Source organism: Cajanus cajan, chromosome 11, assembly GCF_000230855.2.
Source record: "Cajanus cajan strain Asha chromosome 11, NIPB_CcT2T_4, whole genome shotgun sequence".
NCBI lineage: Eukaryota > Viridiplantae > Streptophyta > Magnoliopsida > Fabales > Fabaceae > Cajanus > Cajanus cajan.
Window position 1 is genome coordinate 37,346,990 of NC_138527.1, and position 21,392 is coordinate 37,368,381.

The 21,392-nt window shown below is 36.1% G+C and overlaps 1 protein-coding gene across 1 annotated transcript; it reads left to right on the forward strand.

The window, feature by feature from the left end:
* Window positions 1-6,177: 6,177 nt before the first annotated feature.
* LOC109805214 (uncharacterized) lies at window positions 6,178-7,906 on the forward strand. Its single transcript, XM_020367229.3, has 3 exons — window positions 6,178-6,334; window positions 6,432-6,772; window positions 7,162-7,906. The coding sequence occupies exons 1-3, from the start codon at window positions 6,301-6,303 to the stop codon at window positions 7,666-7,668; spliced, it is 882 nt and encodes a 293-aa protein (XP_020222818.1). The 5' UTR covers window positions 6,178-6,300; the 3' UTR covers window positions 7,669-7,906.
* Window positions 7,907-21,392: the final 13,486 nt, after the last annotated feature.

The window sequence follows — 21,392 nt, forward strand, 5'->3', positions numbered from 1 at the left end:
TGTAGAGTTTATAAAATTATAAAGATTAAGCATTAAATATTTTTAATTATAAAGACATAAAGATCATGCCACTATAAGTACTAAAAGAATATTTAAAAATCATTAAAAGAATTCATTTTTTTATATGTATTTTAAGTTACAATATAACTATTAAGTTTTGTGAAAGGTTGAAACAGCTCTATTCTATGTTTTAGTTTTAAATTAATTTAAAGAATGAATATCAAATGAATTTTAATATTTTTAATTTTCTTAATTAATATTTTGCAGACATTAATTATCATTATGACACAATTTAAATACGTGGAAAAAAAGTATTGGTCAAATTATATTTTAATCCTTTATCTTATATTTTAGATTTATTTTATTTCATTATTTGTTAAAATAGTTATTTTGAAATTTTCTTTTATATTTAGATCAATTTAATCCTTTTAAAACGATAATAATTTTAAATTTGTAACACAATTTTAATTAATTTTTTTACTGATTCAAAAAATAATACTTATAACATTAGATTCAACTATATAAAAATTATGAAATTTAATTGACATTATAATTCAAAAGTGTTATAAACATAATAAAAATTATGCGAAAAATATATATTCCATAAGAAACTAAAATAATATAAAATTTATATTTTAATTTTTTTTAATTATCATTTAAATTTATTTTTATGCAATTTTTATTATATTTGTAACACTTTTTTTATTTAAACTTCTATTGTGTAAAATAACTTTCATATAATTAAATATAATGAGATGTGTTTTAAATCTTGAATTAAAAAAAATAATTTAAAATTATATCTCAAAATTAAAAATAACAATTGTTTCAAAAGGATCAAATTGCTTTAAATTTAAGTGATAATTTACCAAAATGAACATTTTAAAAGACAAAAAATCAAAATAAATACCAAAAATATAATTTGGTCAAAATTCAACCCACCTCAACTAATAAACTTTACTCTTTCTACAATTAAACATGCTAAACTTTAATTTTATTATAATTAATAATATTTAAAGTTCATATATCTATTTTTTAACATGATAAAATTTAAGAATCAATAAAATTAAAGTTTAATTTTTTTATTATTAATTATCATTATGACACAATTTAACTACATGGTAAAAAATATTCAACCCACTTAAACTGAATTTTTTGACTCTTTCTACAATTAAACACACTAAACATTAATTTCATTATAATTAATGATATTTAAATTTCATTGATCTAATTTTCAACATGATAAAATTTCAAAATAAAGATAAAATTAAAGTTTAGAGTCTCTGTTTCAATAAAAGAGGTAAAACTTGAGGAGTTTAAGTACTCTTTTTCTTCTGTACAAAAAAAGTACTATTTTTTTTTCTAAATAAAATATTAGAAGTGTTTTTAATTTTATTTTCCAATCAAAGATAGATTTTCATCTTGTGTAGATCTTCATAGACTCTTATCATATATGTTAAGGAAATAACACTCTCATTTTAATAAAAAAACTAATACTAAAAGTCTCGTAAGGGATATGTAATACCTATATAGGTTTTCTCCTTGCTTTTGCTTATTTTAAATATTTCACTTGACTATAAATAAAGAAGGAGACATCACGAACGAAACAAGAATCCAGGGTTTTTTCCTCCGCCAGACAAGTTAGCGTTTTGGCCGGTGTCGTTGTCAGAGTGCGTTTGTTTGTTTTGTCTTATGATAATTTGTGTTAATGAACGTATAGGAACTGAAAATTCAGGAGAGGGATGGATACGAGAATGAAAAGATGGCGTTATGTTTTTATAATGCGGTGAGGGAGTGGCTGCTGTAGCTAACTCTCTTCCCTTCTTTTTTTTTTTTAATGAGTAGGAAGTTAAAGTACATAAATTACAACCTAACAAAACGTGTTTAGAAAGAATGATCTTTTTGTGAATGAATGGTCTAATTAAACTTTATACTTGTTTAAAAAGAAATATAAATTCTAATTTCTTAGGTAATAAACTCTAAATTGTTTAAGAAAAATACAAATTGTTTTTAGTAATTTTTGTTAAATAACATGCAAGTGATTAAAAGTCAACTAATAAGAATTATCTCAATTCTTAAGAAATAAGTGTTAATTATCATCATTTTACCAATATAATAATTTTAAAATAATTTTTTAACATCAGTTAAAATTATAAAATCATGTATTAATAGTCAAAGCAAATATTAAGTATAATGTAAAAGTGATTAACCGAATAAAAATAAATGTATTGAATGAGAATATAAAAGATTACATGAATACAATTATATTAATTTTCAACAATAGAAACTTAACCACTCATGACTAAAGATTACATACAAGAAGAGAAACTTTGAGTGATCTATAATTACAAGAGTGACTTCACAAAAACTCTCTTTAATCTTTCTAAAATTGTGCTAAGAAAAGTAGTGATATAGAGACTTCTTAAAAACCTTATTTTTATAACATTTTCTAATGGATTTTTAAGTTAAGTATGTTTGCTTAAAGTGCCCAATTAGCTTACTTTGAGTAAGTTTATTCGATTTTCCTTTATAGTGTTTTTGGATGGAAAATTTAAATAGAGTAATTCATTTATTTGAAGAATTTCAAATTCTTTGAGGTGAAATACCTTGTTTGGATAGAGAATTTATAAGAAATTTGAAATTCAAGTATTTGTGAAATTCCTTGAAATAGTAGAATTTCAAATTCCCCCAAAAAAGTAAGAATTTGAAATTTTTCGTATTTTTTTTTCTTATTTCACTTATATATTTTATCTTATCTCTTATCTCTTCATGTTTTTAATTATTGAATATTTAAAAATATTTTTAAAATTATTAAATATTATCTAATATTAATTTTTAAAATTATTATAAATATTTAAAAATTAGCTAATATTTATTTTTATAAAATTTAATTTAAAAATATCAACATATAAATATATTTTTAAAATTAATTTTACCATGGTGGAATAAAATTATCATATCCAACCCAACAATTTAAAATTTGAAAAATTTGAATTGACTTATCCAAACAAAATATTTCAAGAATGATAGAAATTGAAATTAAAGTAATTCAAATACCAAGAATTTAAAATTCCTCATCCAAACACACCATTAGTGTTTTTTGACTAACTCACTCAAAACATTCATGTGATAATTTTAGACAAGTTAACTCTAACTCTAAACGATTAATTTGTAAAATAAAATTAACCTTTGACAAAGTGTTTTGTGGCAACATATACTTATGTATTAATTAGAAGTTAAGTAATCATTTTAGGAGGTACTATAACTATTTATAATACTATGTTAACATGTCTCATCTCTAAAAAAAAACATTATAAATTATTAACAAATATTATTTATTTATTTTAAAATGAACATTAAGGATAAAAATAATACATTTAATTTTAGAAAGATAAAAAAATTATTTATTTTATTTTTTCTTTTCTCTTCCTTCTCATCCCTCTCTACTTTGTCTTTTTTCTCTTTATCTCTTCTCTCCATTTCTCTCATTTTTCTCTTTATCTTTCCTATCTTTCTCCCCTCTCTCTCTTCTTTTTATCTCTCTCCTCTCTACATTATTAATGTAAATATATTTTTAATTATTAACTATTTAATATTTTTAAAATAATTAAATATTTTAAAATTGACTAACGGTAAAGTTTAATATTAAAATTTGATATATATATATATATTTATAATATTTAAAATATATTTTATATATGGTGAAAATTAAATTATCTTATCTAAATTAGAAATTTAACATTTCATAAATTTAAATTATCTTATATAAACAAAAAAAACTCAATGAAAGATAGAAAAACTTAAATTAAAGCAATTTAAATTTCTATAATTTTAAAATCCTTCATCCATACATTACTATAGGATTTTCTCGGGGGCTACCAACCATTGGGCCTCCTTTTTTAGAAAGTATTTATTGATAATAATGACTTTGATTAACTATATTTTCATATTAAAATTAGTCCACTTAGGGTCGGCCCCTTAGGCTTAGAAGTAAGAGCAATTGCCCTGGGCTCATTGTTAATAAATACTGCAAAAATAGACGCAGTTATAATTTTCCAAAAATAATTATCCTACTTTTGTTAATTTTTCAACTTCCCTTTATTTTCTTATTCAGTCTTTAATTAATTTAATTATAAATTTCAAACTTTTAACATATCAAACATTTAATATTCTTCAAAAAATAAAAAAGTACGTTGTGCAAAACAAATGAGACAATAACGTTCATAAATAACGAGGACTATGGTCAATGCAAACTAATGACATATCAATCTAACTTATAATTCTTAATCTGCCTTGCCTTTTGCTACTTATAGAAACATATATACACTAATATTTTAGTATGCATTGTGCAACTTAAATGTTTATTACTCATAAATAAAAGTTATATTAAGTTAAAAATATAAATAAATATTATATTTTAATGTATAAATTATATTTATATTTTTTAAAAAATAAAATTATATTTTAACATAATTATATTTTCTTCAAATTCGTAGTGATTTCGTTGTTATAAACAGAACCGTAAAATTTTGTTGTTATAAACAGGCATAACGTTATTCTTTTTATTTTTTATTAACGGGAAAAAGGCACTCCGTGTCTATATTATATTGAAAAAATAAATAAATAAAAAAAATGAGAAGTTACTCATAAAAAGGTAATTATTAAAAAATAAATAAAGAATAAAATGGTCCATATAAAAATGAAAAGATATAATAATTATACATAGACAAATATTAGAAGTTTTAGAAGATATAAGATTTTTTTTACATTTAAGGTATAATAGTAATAAGTAATGTAAAATTATTTATACGATTGTATTATTTATCTAGTGGGGTCGAGGCACTTCGTATTGGATAATTCATGCAAAGAGGATATGTTTATACAAATTGAAAGGAACAAAAATAGGTCGTGCATATTTGTTCCTCCATTCGTTTCTATCATATATGTTTTCTTGTAAAATTATTTATACGATTGTATTATTTATCTAGTAGAAAAAAGGCACTACGTGTCTGCATTGTATTAAAAGAAAAAATAAAAAAATAAAAAAAAATAAAAAGTTACTCATAAAAAGATAATTATTAAAAAATAAATAAAAGATAAAATGGTCCATATAAAAATGAAAACCAAAAATAGTTATTGACAATGATATCCCCTTTATATATTAACTAGCAGGAAAAAGGCACTTCGTGCCTATATTGTATTGAAAAAATAAAAAAATAAAAAAATAAGAAGTTACTCATAAAAAGGTAGTTATTAAAAAATAAATAAAGAATAAAATGATCCATATAAAAATGAAAAGATATAATAATTATACATAGACAAATATTAGAAATTTTAGAAGATATAAGATTTTTTTTTACATTCAAGGTATAATAGTAATAAGTAATGTAAAATTATTTATACGATTGTATTATTTATCTAGTGGGGTCGAGGCACTTCGTATTGGATAATTCATGCAAAGAGGATATGTTTATACGAATTGAAAGGAACAAAAATAGTTCGTGCATATTTGTTCCTCCATTCGTTTCTATCATATATGTTTTCTTGTAAAATTATTTATATGATTGTATTATTTATCTGGTAGAAAAAAGGTACTACGTGTCTGCATTGTATTAAAATAAAAAAATAAAAAAATAAAAAGTTACTCATAAAAAGATAATTATTAAAAAATAAACAAAGGATAAAATGATCCATATAAAAATAAAAACCAAAAATAGTTATTGACAATGATATCCCCTTAATGTATTAATATAGATTTATTAGTTTGAAGTTTTTAAATTTGATTAAAAATATTTTTTCTAATTTTTTAAAATAGAAGGGTATAATGGTCAAAAAAAAGTGGCGACCAAGGTAGTTACTAAAAATGGTATCTCCTTTATATATTAGTATAGATATAAATTTATTAGTTTGAAGTTTTTAAATTTGATTAAAAATATTTTTTCTAATCTTTTAAAATAAAAGGGTTAATGGTCAAAAAAAAAAGTAGAGACTAAGATAATTATTGAAAAGGATATTCTCTAATATAGATTAGTATAGATTTTTTTGAGATAAAGCAAGGTCGATGCAGTATAATAGTCCATACTAGACCCCACACGAGCCCAATAAAGGCCCATAATTCAAAAGGCTCAAACCAACGGCTACTTCCTTTTCAGAAAAACGCGTACTCGTCAACGATCATATTCACTCTGTTTTATAAACCCCACAACTTTGTTCTCTGCAATTCGTACTACTTTTTATTCTGCGCAAATTCTCCTAACCATTTAACTTTTGGTATTATTAGGTTATCTTGAATCCATTTTTGAAATGGAAACTCCATCACATACTTTTGCAGCTTCCAGTGAGTGATTTTTCTCTTCTTCCACAAGCTGGTAAAAGTTCAATTTTTCATCATTCCAAACTAACCCAAAAGAAAATCATTTGTTTGTCTTTTGCAGAAAAGATTGAAGATTCTGAAAAGAACGTGTCAAAATCGAAGTCATGGGGGAAACAAGAAGATCAATCTGCACTAATAGACATAACCAACGATTCCCCAATTGTGGGGCTTGCGAATGGAGCAATTGTTGAAACCCCGTTGGCGATGAAAAGAGGAAGCAGAGTGAAGCACACGCCAGGGTCAGGGGAAGCCTTGCTGAGGGGTCAAGTGAAGACCCTTTTGCTGAAGGTGGAAGAAGAAGAGGTTGAGCTTTCCAAGTTCTCACTTGAAACCATGCCACCGAATAAGCCTCAAATTCTTAATCTTTATGGTTTACCTTCCGTTATCCCATTGATACCTCAGGTTCGTTGTGTCTTTAAACAATTGATAACACGTTCTTAGACAACTAAATAGAGGATAAATTAGGGATGTTTGATTGAAATTGTTATCAAAGAAATGACATCTTATTTTTAAAGATTTTATCATCATAGAATGTGACAAAAAAAAGTCATTATTTTTTCTAACATAATTTAAATTAAACATGTGTTTAATTGTTTGATGAAACCCATGACTAAATAGAGTGTATCGAAGAAAAAAATAAGACAAGTGATCTATGTGACAGAAAGAAAAATAGAATGGAAATGAGATAGAAAAAGAAAAAATGTTACATTTATGATTATCTTTTAATTTTGATGCGTCGTAATCTCATGATGTTTATAATTAATGTTATGTCATAATAACTTTGGTGGTAGGTGGCGAATCATGTGTTTGAAGGAAAGAATGAAGAGAATTCTGAATCTGAAAAGAGTCTTATAAGCCGGTCCCTTTTACTGGACTTCTCGGACAAATCTCAAATTTCGAATGCCTCAGAAGAATGTTTCTCTGAGCTAAGTTATGAGGGAGTTGGTAGCTGTAGCATAGAGCAGTCCACAGAAGATGATGATGCTTCTATCTGGTCAACACAGGTCAGTGCAAGCACCCATGATGAAGAGGATTATAGTGAAGAAGAGAAAGAGTATGATGAAGGAGAGGTGTTGCTTGATGAACTGTGTGAAGTGTTGAACAACATTAGCATGAATGCAGGAAAGCACACAAGGTTTGTTTACAATAATGATGATGAGATTGTGAAAGAAGAGGTGGAAGAGAACTTTGGTCACAGTGCTTCTTCACCTAACATTTTGCGATTGAAAGGGTTGCCAACACCAAAAGGGAAACACTTGCGCTTTTATGATGAAGAAAAAGGAGAATCTGTTTTGTGATTCATGGTGGACTTTTTGGCATGTTCGTGAATGCTCCAATAAATGTCATTTAAAGGAGGGAATCACTTATTCTGGTTCTTGTTTCTTTTGGTCTCCATGGAGTTCAAATCAATAGATTCTTTGGATTTTTCTTTTGTTAGGGAAATGGAAAGCCAGTGACCACAATTTAGTGGTCACAATCAAATGGTTATGTGAAACTGTTTGCATTTTTATAAAACTATCTTTCTTTTATTTTTTATTTTTTACAATGAGTAAGAATTGAAAAAGAAAGATAATAAAGTAAACTAAACAAAAAAAACTATCATCAGGCTAGTTTACTAGATGAGTAGCTGCCAGCCACCAAAGTGCCTAAATCATACACAAGCAACTCTTTCATTTCTTTCTCTCACGAAGGACACAAGTAAGCACACAAGTCCGATTGGAATCGAGATCCTTTCAATTTCTTGTTCATTTTTATAATTTTGAGTGGAGGCCACTTTAATCATTTTTTGAATTAATATTTAATGTCATTTATATAATTAAAATTATAGAAATAGACAAGAAATGAAGAGAAAGAAACAGAGAAGATCAAACTCATTCAATTTCTCACCATTATGTCTTTAATATGATACTATAAACCTACATTTATGATGGTGACACGTTTGACCGAACTAAATAGAATAAGCAAATTAAAATTTCATTAAATGTTATGTATTTAAACTCAACTTAATTTATTCAATTAAATGAGTAATTATTTTTTTTAATGAAAGGTAAGAAAATATTTTTTGTATTTCATTAAATATTTTTATATTTTGAAAGTTATCATTAAAAAAGTATATTTTTTAATAATAATGATTTTTAATATTATATTTTACTAATATTTCCATAATTTCTTATACATAATTCATTTAACTAAATGAATATTATTTTTATTGATTATTATAATAAAGATTACCTATATCTCTATATATTTAATAAAAGACATGTTTTTCTTTTAAGCATTTCTTTAAACTATTTTGCCGTTATTAATAACTCTAAATTACTCACCCTTCAATGGCAAACTATCCATTAACTTTGATTTTTTTTTAAAAAAAATAAACATACAGAGATACAACATACAAGTATCACTTTTCTCCTAATTATAATAAAGATTTTTATGATCAAATATTTTAAGACATTAACAGAAGAGGAAGTTAACTTTAAGTGGTAATTTTAAAAACTTTGATGTTTAATGTTTGTTTGAATGAGGTTGATTTGCTAGAAATCTGTAATTGAAAAAAGATTCCCATACCTATGCCTTGCATTGCTAACACAAGAGAGGGATTAACAAATGGGTTCTAAATTATAATTAAAATACTTAATTTTTACATAGTGACAGTTTTTTAAATGTCCGTATTTGCATTACCCTAAGAACCTAAATTTCTACGGGTTTAACTACTCCTGGAGCAACTTTTCAAAAGTTGAGTAAAGATTTAACATTTAAACAAAACTTATCCACAATATTTACTTTTCAATCACGAGAGAATTTCAACATGAATCATAGATATTCCTAAAATCATGTCGTACACGAGTATGCATCCGTATCTAGTACACATTAAATATATAGTATTAATACAAACTTGAATCAACTCCACCATCACTGCCATCACAGGAGGAACAGGACTCGATGCAAACCCAACATTAACTTGACAACTGTACCTGCCTGAGGGTACACTCGTAATCTTCAGGGGAATATGAGGACCGAACGAGAGCTCTAGGTGGATTCTTCAGAGGGGGAGGTACCTGCAAAAGATACTCCGATGCTTAAGTCAGTGTGGGCACGATTTTCTAGGGTAATGAATGAACAGTGACATACCTTGTTACGTGTGACCTATTTATAGCATCTGACATGGGCCTGAGCGTGATGGGCCCTCTCAGATATTTACCAAATTAGGTAATACGGTACTAATTGGTCGTTTAGGCTTTAATCATGTACTTACCTTTCTTGATTGTGATTACTTGTTATGACTTGCTTAACCCTTCGGCCAGAGGCCGAGCCGGCTAATGAATACTAGTCGGAACGGCAAATGACCGAGCCGTCTAATCCGTATACGGCAGCTTGTATACTTCCGGTATGTTCTGTGTCGGAACGGTACCTGACCGAGCCGAATCGATGAGTGATGATGGTCCATATTTGCATTAACCAGACTGATGTCGGTTCTCGGCCTCATGCCGAGCCGACGTTGATGGTGATGCTTGTACGTGGCTATGCATGGGTGTCTGACGAAATGGCACGTGTTGGCCCACGTGACCGATACGGTCTCTCCGGTACACAAGCCCCCCAGCCTTTGAGGAACGAAGCGACGCGAAAGGTTAATGAAATAAAAAGAGGATTTTTGAATCAGTGCCGTGAAGAAGAAGCCAAGGGTTACAACTGATGGTGGGATATGAAGGGTTGTGACCGTTGGGTATTTGATGGCGTACGCGAGAAGTTATGGTGGGAAGCGAAGGGATATAACCGTTGGTCATTAATGACGCATGCGAAGAGTTGCGCGCCCTAGACCGTTGGATCTAAATGATCCAACGGTAGGCACGAGGGGGTGTCTCTTCAGTTGCCTATTAAGAACGCCTATAAATAGATGTGTAGGAGGAAGGGTTTCCACATGCAAACTTACTAGCTGTTCCGAGCCGAAGATATTTGAGAGCGTTTTGAGTACTCAACAGCAATTGGTCAAGTTCAATCATCAGGTACGTAATGGCTAACCTGGACATTGTTCATGTTGACTCCTCTGGGGATGAAGAGGGATCTAGATTAAGGACGACGCCGAACCAGGAGGTAGCGTCGGCTTCAGCTTCGAATGGGGGCGATTCCGCAGAGTCGGCTTCGGGGTCCGATCGGTCGCAAAGCGGGAATGATTCGGCATCGGCTGTGGGTTCTGAAGATCAGCCGAGTCGGGGTGGGGAATCGTCAAGAGTTTTTCCTCCCATATCGACTCCCGGGTATTCGTGGGTACATGGTGAAGTTGGTAGTGTATACTCTCGGTATACGAGCAAGAAGTCTCTTGTGGACTTCGTATCAGCCATAAAGTTTTTAAACTTTCCCGAAGATGAAGAGCCTTCTGCTATCTTTTTCCAACCGTGCCGAGGTGACGGGGCTTCGAATCCAGACTTCGTTTATTTGAATCAAGGGTCGTCCAAATACCCATTCTTTTACGTGTATGATTATATGTTCCAAGATCTGAAGATATCCCTCCCTTTTGACGATTACTTCATGAGTATACTTCGACTTCTTAATGTGGCGCCGAGCCAACTTCACCCGAACACCTGGGCCGCTATGCAAGGGTTTAGGCATTTGTGTCTAGCCCTCGGTCTCCAGCCCACTCCACATCTATTCCTGCACTTCTATACGTCTCGGCCAACGAGAAAGGCTAAGTGGCTGTCGTTGATTCGTCACAATGATTGCTTGCTGCAACCTTTTACCACCTCGTACAAAAAATTTAAAGTGGGATTTATGAAGGTGATGATTCGGCCAGAACCAGGAAAAAAGTATTTCTTTGATGCCGAAGGGAATCCCCTATTTCCCTTGTATTGGACCCGGAAGCCGCGCAAGTACGACACGGTTTCCAAATCACGCATGTCCCCGGAGGAGAGAAGAAGTCTTGATTTTTTAAACAAGTTGCCTCGGCCCTTACCATGCCGTCCTCTTGTCCGATTGTTTGATTCGGCCGATGTGGTCGAAGAATTGATCGGTATAGTATTTTTCCTACTTGTTTGAATTCAAGTGTTATCATTGATTTTGACTAATGATGTGCAGGTATAATGGCGGCTCATGATGATTTGGATATCCGCAACTTGCTTCGGAACCAACTTGCGTCGAACACCGCGAATAGGCCTGCGCCCGCCGCGCGCGTGAGTCAACCAGCTGGTCAAGGTAGCGGGGTCGGACCCACGTCTCGGCCGAAGAAGACCACCCGGCCCCAACCTGAAAAAAGAAGGCCTGACTCTAGGGCCGAGGAGGAGAGTCGCCGGGCAAAACAGCGCCGAGTGGCTAGCCCCCCTGTTCCCGAAAGCTTGTCGGCACCAAGTTTCTTGGCTGGCAATGTTAACGCTCAGGATTTCCTGAGTCAAGACCTGACCTCCGAGGTAGGGCAGGGGCTGCTGAGCCGAATGAGTTCGGCGCAGAAATGGAGCTTCTTTTATGAGTTCCAAGTGCGCGCTGTGGCCATGGCACAGAGTATTGTCATGCAGCCGAACGGTGAGGCTGATGAGTTGCGCAAACAGCTAGCTGAGCAGGAGAAGTCTCTTCAAGAGACACTGGCTGCTTTGACCGACGCCCAGACGGCTAGTAGCAAGTATCAGTCCGAGATGGATCGCCGAGGAAGAACCGCTGATGACTTGGCCTTAAAGGTACAGCGTCTCGAACTTGCTCTGAAGGGCGAGACTGATAAGGTGACAGCTCTGAGCAAGGAGCTGGATGCTGAAAAGGCTGCCTTTGGTGCTTATCAGGAGAAGGCGCGCGCCAAGGTTCTCAGTCAGCATCAGGCCGGTTTTGCTCAAGCTGCTCGGCAGGCTTGCTACTTTGGTGACTTTCCCCCTGACTTCCACCTGGACATGACAAAAGATTTTTTCCAAGGGAAGTTGGTGGATATGACCTCCATTCCACCTGATCAGGAAGCCGACGAGGAGGCTCCGGCTCGGCCAGCTGGGCCGAACGAAGAGGAGACTCTGAATGAGGAGGCTGCGCCTGAGGATGGTCCAGTTCAGGGGGAGGCAGAAGTAGTGTCTTAAATGTTTCTTTTGTATTATGGGGCCGATAGCGCCTATTGATAATGTACCTTTCTCTTTTAATGAAATTTCTCCGTTCTTTATGTTATAACTGGCGTGAACTCTTGTGGTGATTAACAACTTAATTTGCGTGAGCCGTCTCCTTGGTCGAGAGATATCTCGGGAAGGAAGACTTGAATAATTAATTAAAGCCACATCCTTGGCCGAGAGACATCTCGGGAGGGAAGACTTGAATAATTTAATTAAAGCCACATCCTTGGCCGAGAGACATCTCGGGAGGGAAGACTTGAATAATTTAATTAAAGCCACATCCTTGGCCGAGAGACATCTCGGGAGGGAAGACTTGAATAATTTAATTAAAGCCACATCCTTGGCCGAGAGACATCTCGGGAGGGAAGACTTGAATAATTTAATTAAAGCCACATCCTTGGCCGAGAGACATCTCGGGAGGGAAGACTTGAATAATTTAATTAAAGCCACATCCTTGGCCGAGAGACATCTCGGGAGGGAAGACTTGAATAATTTAATTAAAGCCACATCCTTGGCCGAGAGACATCTCGGGAGGGAAGACTTGAATAATTTAATTAAAGCCACATCCTTGGCCGAGAGACATCTCGGGAGGGAAGACTTGAATAATTTAATTAAAGCATGAGTGATTGAATCGTGTTGTTATTGATAAATGGATGCCTCGTTAAAAACCTTGCCGGCCAAAACCTCTTTTCACTATTTTTTAAGAGGGAAAAAGACCGGTTCAAGGAAAAGAGTGCACCCTTACAACGCTTACAAGTTTGTGAAATAGACAACTAGCTATAGTAAGTCTTCAAGTGCGTAGAGTTCCATGTTCGTGGGAGGACTTTGCCGGATAACTCCTCCAACTTGTATGCCCCGTTATGAAGAGCGTGGCGCACTCGAAACGGGCCGTCCCAATTGGCTGCCAGTTTGCCCTCAGACGGGTTGCGCCTTGCCGAGCCGGTTGCCCTCCATACAAGATCTCCGTCGTGAAATGTTCTTGGTTTGAGGTTAGAATTGAAGCGCCGACTCATGCGTTGCTTGCATGCTTCGGCTACTACTTGCGAATTGTCCCGTACTTCCTCAAGAACATCTAGTTCGGCCCGAAGAGATGTGTCATTGGAGTCCTCTTGAAAATGTTGTCGTCTGAATGATGGCTCCCCTACTTCAACCGGTATCATTGCGTCGGCACCATATGTTAGGCGAAAGGGGGTTTCTTTAGTGGTGGACTGTGGTGTGCATCGGTATGCCCAGAGGACTTCTGGTAATTCATCAGCCCATACTCCTTTTGCTGAGCCGAGTCTTCTTTTCAGTTCGGTAAGGATAACCTTGTTGGCCGCTTCGGCCTGGCCATTCGACTGAGGGTGCTCAACCGATGTGAACCTGTGCCGAATGCCAAGGTTTTCGAGGAATGAGTTGAACCTTTTGTCCGTGAATTGGAGACCGTTATCTGAAATGATGGCGTATGGGATGCCGAAACGGGTGATGATGTTCTTCCATACAAACTTTTGGACGTTAGCAGCAGAGATGCAAGCAAGTGGTTCGGCCTCAATCCATTTTGTGAAGTAATCTACTGCCACGAGAAGGAACTTAACTTGTCCTCTCGCCATGGGGAATGGGCCAAGTACGTCAATTCCCCATAACGCAAACGGCCATGGAGAGCTGATACTGTGTAGTTCGGCGGCCGAGGCGTGGATTAGATTCCCATGCCGTTGACACTGTATGCACCTCTTAACAAACTCAGCACAATCTCCTTTTAGAGTTGGCCAATAATATCCGGCTCGTGATACCTTTGCCGCAAGAGTTCGGCCTCCGGAATGGGATCCGCAGATGCCTTCGTGAATTTCCCTCATCACATAGTCGGCCTGGAGATTGTCAATACACTTAAGCAACGGGGTGGAGAATCCGCGCCTGTAGAGTTCGCCGGCTATGATGGAGTACCGAGCTGCTTGGGTTCGCAATTTTCTGGCTTCCACCGAATCAGTTGGCAATTCTCCCTGGAGGATGAAGTTCCGAATAGGAGTCAGCCAGCTTGGAACTTCGACCTCGGCAGCCATGCACTCGACGGCCACACTTGGAGAGGGGACTTCGAGGTGAATTGTTGTTCTTAGCTGTCCTGGCTTTCTGGTGCTGGCGAGCCGAGCTAACTGATCGGCTCGTTCGTTGTTACTTCTTGGGATATGCCGAATTTGAACCTCGGTGAAATCATCTTTGAGTTTTCGGAAGAGGTGATAATACTGCAACAAATTAGCATCTTTGACTTGAAAGTTGTCGTTGACTTGTTCGGCAACTACTTTCGAGTCGGTCCAGCATATGACCTTCTTAACATTCATCTCTGTGGCTAATCTAAGTCCGGCTATTAAAGCTTCATACTCGGCCTGGTTATTGGACGCGCGGAAGCCGAACCGAAGGGATTGCTCAATTGTGATGCCTGAAGGATTAGCGAGGATTATGCCTGCACCACTACCTTGGGCGTTAGATGATCCATCCACATGAAGGATCCAAGGTTGGTCTTCGAAAGATCCTGGAGGAGTGAGCTCGTTGACGAAATCTACCAAGTGTTGTGATTTAATAGGGCCCCTTGGCTCGAAGGATATGTCAAATTCAGATAACTCAACCGACCACGCCATCATTCGGCCGGCAATTTCTGGCTTCCGAAGGACCTTTGCGATCGGACAGTCGGTTCGGACGACAACCTTATGGCTTTGGAAGTACTGTCTCAACCGTCGGGCGGCGTAGACGAGTCCTAGGGCAACCTTCTCGAGCAATTGATAACGTCGCTCGACGTCCTGCAACGTCCGACTAATAAAATAGATGAGCTGTTGACCTTGGTTTTCTTGCATCATAACGGCACTGATGGAGCTGTCCGAAACCGACAAATAGATAATCATATCTGCATCGACGACCGGTTTACATAATACTGGGGGCATGCCGAGCCGGTTTTTAAACTGCTGAAAAGCTTCTTCACACTCTTGGGTCCATTTGAATCGTTGCGTTTTCTTCAGCAAGAGTAGGATCGGCCTGGCAATCTCGGCTAAACAGGGAAGGAAGCGAGACAACGAAGTGAGCCGTCCGGCTAACTTTTGAACCTCTTTCAACGTTGTCGGGCTTTTCATGTCCAAGATGGCTTGGCATTTATCCGGATTCCCCTCAATACCTCGGTTGGATAGCATGAATCCCAAGAACTTGCCGCCCGAAACTCCAAACACACATTTCTCGGGGTTGAGTCTCATCTGATGTTGCCGAAGCGCCTGGAACACTTCGGCCAAGTTATGCGTATGTGCCGATACATCACTTGATTTTACCACCATATCATCAACATAAACTTCCATGCTTCGGCCGATCTGGTTGTGGAAGATTTTATTCATCAAACGTTGATATGTGGCCCCGACATTTTTTAATCCGAACGGCATCACCCGGTAACAGTAATTGGCTGTTTCGGTGATGAATGCAGTTTTTTCTTCGTCTTGGGGGTGCATCCGGATCTGGTTGTATCCCGAGTAAGCATCCAGAAAAGACAAGAATTTGTGGCCGGATGCCCCATCGACGAGCCGATCGATGTTCGGGAGTGGGTAGGCGTCTTTTGGGCAGGCTTTATTTAAATTGGTATAATCGGTGCACATACGCCATTTCCCATTTGACTTTCTAACCATGACCACGTTAGCCAGCCAAGTCGTGTAGTGCACCTCTCGGATAAACTGAGCGTCTAGCAACTTGGTCACCTCTGCTTCGATGGCGGTTTTTCTTTCTTCCCCCGTTTTCCGGCGCCGTTGAGCAATCGGCCTAGCCTCTTTGCTAACGGAGAGTTTGTGGCATAGGAAATTGGGGTCAATGCCAGGCATATCAGATGGGTGCCAAGCGAACAAGTCTCTATTCTCGAGGACCACACGCTGAATGGCTAGGCGCTCCCCTTCGGTTAAATAGGTTCCCAAGTAAGTAACTTGGGATTTTGTCGTTCCTACTTGGAAGGGTTGTTTATCTTCAATGGGCTCTACCCTTTCCTCCTGATCGATTCGTGGATCGAGGTCGATGGCCGACTGCTGCGAAACCGAGTGCACCCTTCTCGGTTCGGTTGGCTCCTCCATTCTCGGCAACCTTAAACTACTAAAATAACATTCGCACGCCATTTTCTGGTCAGCGTGTATGGTGACGATTCGTCCGGACTCAGCCGGGAACTTCATGGCCAGATGAGGAGTGGAGACAATGGCTCCGAGCCGATTCAAGGACGGTCGTCCTAGCAGAATATTATAAGATGTGTTGGCATGCACCACTACGTACTTGACTGGGATATCGCGGTGATCAGCTTCATCAAATCCGAACCGTGTGGACAGCTTGATATACCCCTTCGTCTTCACTCGCTCACCAGAGAACCCCACCAGTGGCTCGTTGTAGGGGACCAATTCGGATTCTGGAATACCCAACTGTTTGAACGTGTTCCAGTACAAGATATCTGCCGAGCTTCCCTGGTCTACCAACGTTTTACGCACAATGCAGTTATGGATTTCTACACTGATTACCATTGGGTCGTCTTGCTCCGGATCAATGCCTTTGAAATCGGCTTCGGTAAAGGTGATAGTAGGTAATTGCCGACGGACTGTTTCAACGGCGTGAACATGTCGAACGGCCCGTAGATGCCTCCGTTGCGATGAGGAAGATGAGCCACCGCCAGCAAATCCTCCTGCTATGGTATTGATGACTCGCCGAGGCTGTGACGAGGGTTCGACATCTCGTCTTTCTCTGGACCGGCTCCGTTCTCTATACTGACGTGGTTCCATTCTCCTTTGCTCAGGGTCATGCCGTCTTGACCGGTCGGCGTGCCGAGTTGTGTGCGGTCGGTCGATGAAACCCTGTAGCTGGCCTTGTTTGATTAGGTCTTCGATCTTGTCTTTTAAAGCCGCGCATTCTTCTGTCGAATGCCCCCGATTGCGGTGGTAGCGGCAAGATTTTGTTGTGTCGGCCCTGGGGGGGGTAGAAGCTCGTTTTGGAACGGCCAACACGTCCGAGGCCAGCGCTTGCTCTAGTATGGCTGCTCTGTTAGTGTTAAGTGGTGTGTACTGGGAATACCTTGGGCCACGAGGGGGTCTCTCCCGAGGTACCAATTCTTTCGGGCGACCTCGGAAATTATTCTCGACTGGCCTTTCAGGCTTTGCCGCTACTTCTGCTCTAGCTTGGTTGCGGAACTCAGCTAGCTCCTCCATTTGCATATACTTATCGGCTCGTCGCCGAAGGTCATCCATGTCGGATGGTGGCTTCTTGCAAATACTGTTGGCGAAGGGACCTGGCTTCAAGGCGGTAGTCAGATGATGCAGGGCGACGGCCGGGTTTAGGTCTCGGATTTCCAGTGCCGCCTTGTTGAATCGGCTCATGAATGTCCGAAGGGATTCCTTTTTCTCCTGACGAATGCTTACCAGAGCCAACGAGGTCAGTTGGTGAGGCCTACTGGTAGCAAACTGAATTGTGAATTGGGAGGCCAATGTACTAAACGAATCGATTGAGTTGGCCGGAAGCCGAGTGAACCAACTCAGAGCTCGTCCTTTTAGCGATGTTGGGAAAATTCGACATAAGGCGGCATCATCGGTTGTGCTTAAAGTGACTTGAGTCAAGAACACATCTACGTGTTCATCGGGATCAGTGGTCCCATCATACTTGTCGAGAGGCAACGACTTCCAATGATCAAGAAGCGCGGTCTGCATGATATTTGATGTAAAGGGATGCCGATGTGCTCCAGCCGGCATCGGCAGTATCGGCTTACTAGCTGAAGCATGAGCGGCTGGGGTGGCAATAGAGGTGTGGTTGGCAGGGGTGTGGTGTCCGTGTGAATGAAACGACCCCTGAGTATGGGTCGTCTCGGATGGTTTCCATGTGGGATCTCGGTATTGGTTTTTCAGGGCAGCATTTTCTTCTCTCAACGCAGCCATTTCGGCGGCATCTCTCTCTCGCTGCTGTTTCATGGCAATCATTTCCTCTTTCATTTGCCGTACCACATCGGTCAAGTTTGTCTCCTCTACCGTTTCGGCCCCGGACTGATGCTCCTCCTCGGACTGGTGTTCAGCGTTAGTCTTCCTTGTCTTCACCATGACGTCGAAACAGTGCTGGATACGTCTTTCTCGAGAGCTATCGGTTCGGCCCCACGGTGGGCGCCAAAATGTACCTGCCTGAGGGTACACTCGTAATCTTCAGGGGAATATGAGGACCGAACGAGAGCTCTAGGTGGATTCTTCAGAGGGGGAGGTACCTGCAAAAGATACTCCGATGCTTAAGTCAGTGTGGGCACGATTTTCTAGGGTAATGAATGAACAGTGACATACCTTGTTACGTGTGACCTATTTATAGCATCTGACATGGGCCTGAGCGTGATGGGCCCTCTCAGATATTTACCAAATTAGGTAATACGGTACTAATTGGTCGTTTAGGCTTTAATCATGTACTTACCTTTCTTGATTGTGATTACTTGTTATGACTTGCTTAACCCTTCGGCCAGAGGCCGAGCCGGCTAATGAATACTAGTCGGAACGGCAAATGACCGAGCCGTCTAATCCGTATACGGCAGCTTGTATACTTCCGGTATGTTCTGTGTCGGAACGGTACCTGACCGAGCCGAATCGATGAGTGATGATGGTCCATATTTGCATTAACCAGACTGATGTCGGTTCTCGGCCTCATGCCGAGCCGACGTTGATGGTGATGCTTGTACGTGGCTATGCATGGGTGTCTGACGAAATGGCACGTGTTGGCCCACGTGACCGATACGGTCTCTCCGGTACAACAACAACAATAAAAATCAATACAAATAAAATCCAGGGTTTAACCTACCATGCAAACCCTAAACTAACCAAAAACATTGTACACAAGAGATTTGAAAAATCTAAACTTTCTAGTGACTAAAACATCATGTAACATAAAGATAACCAAAAGGAGTGCCGCCAAGGTGACTAAAGATGACCAAAAAAAAAAAAAAAACTAATGGCATTGGCCGTTGTGTGGAGCAAAAGGTAAAGGAAGTCGTGGATGGCTCTATTGGAAATCATGTTATTTTATTTATTTTATATGAAATGCAGTACAAAACAGTTGTAATATTTCAATTGAATGATAAAAGAAAAAAAATAAAATAGAATTTGATGGAAATCATGTGGGCCGTTGATATGAATTCGTGCCTTTTCGTTGATTTTTTTTTTTGTACTATTTAGCATTTTTATTATGTATAATATCTGTTTGGGATATTAACCTAACAACTTAAAATAATAGTCCACCCTGTACCACTACTTAACAAAGTGATGTAACCCTAATCACCCTCAAAATGATATTTATCTTTATTAAGATAACATTGTACTTACAAATTCAAAACATTCATTGACATTCTCATTTGTCCCCACTTGTTTAAAATACAGACGAATGTAATGTTTAATTTGTGACGCTATTTGTTAAAAAAGAATATAATGTTTCAAAAAAATACTTTCAAAAAATGTTTTAAAATATAATTTCAAAAATTTATTTCAAGAAGTAATTTTAAAACATAATTCTAGAAAATGTTTTCTGGAATAGTTTATATATTATTGCAAAAAATATTCACCGGAAGTTATTCTCTGGAACAATATGTTATTTCATAAAGTACTTTTTATAAGTATATTTTAACAAATAAAAAACTATTTCTAAAAATACTTTTTCAGTTGTATTAAAAAAATAAATTTAATTGTAATCTTTATATTTTGAAAAATCAACAAGCAATCCTACCTTAGAAAATTAATAGGGATGTCTCTTAAACTCGATAAACTAGTTAAAAAGACAATAATGAAGAAGGAATGAAAAAATAGAGCTTAAAGAATCATGTAGTTGAGAATGCAAAAATATGATTTAAAGAATAATAAAAATGAGGTGTCAGTGTCTTGTTGAAGAGAGGAACTAATAAAGTTGAATCAACAAAAAATGTTTAGAGATGAATAAGGTACGCAAGGAAGAGAGATAGAAGAAAATGGGGTGAAGGAAAAGATAATTAATGGAAATAAGATACATCTCTTTTTTTTTTCTTAAAAAAATCACCAAAATATTATTTCAATTTATTTTCTTTTTGAAATATTTTTTTAATAATTCCCTTTTTTACTTTTAATTAAAAACTAAATTAAAATTACATAAGAGAATATGTTAATAATTTTTTATTTATATTTTTACCTTTGATTTCATAATCGGTGCCCTAATGACACTGGTTAGCATTTTCCTATTAGAATTTATATTTTTACTCAAATATCTATATACCTATATTCATATTCATTATTACTAACATTTTAGTTACTTTAAATATAATATTATCAAATAGACATTATCTCTTGCTGTAATTTAGCTTAGTAACTATTGTTATCATTTATTCAAACATATTCATATCCCTTAATATTAGGTTCTATTATCTTTAAATATTAGGAAATCATATCCCTTAATATTAGGTTCTGTTATCTCTTAATATTAGGAAATCAGTTTATCATATCCTTAATCAAAATAAAATGTCCATTGAATATAAAGCTCTGAGTTTAAGCTTTTACGTTGAACGTGAAATGAATATACGATTTATTTTTTATATTTAAATTAAAATACATGTTAATTTAATGCAGGCCAATAATTTTATTAAATAAACTATTGTTCTAATTAGTTTTTTTTTTTAAATAACGGGAAACAATCCGTGATCAGTGAAATTTTTATTGCATCTTGGTTAATTAAAATTATATATATTTTTTTGTATATTTATTACTTTTAATTTATAATATTGGCGTCATATTTTAATAAAAAAAATGTAATGATAATAATAATAATAGTAACATACAATCCATTTAAATATATTTAAAGAATAATGAAATAAATAAGATTAATATTACATTATAAAATCCATACTCATCTTAATAATTATATATTTGTGTGGTTTTAATTAAAAGTATCCAAACTAACTTGATTTTTTTTATAAAAAAAAAGTACTTCTAAAATAAAAG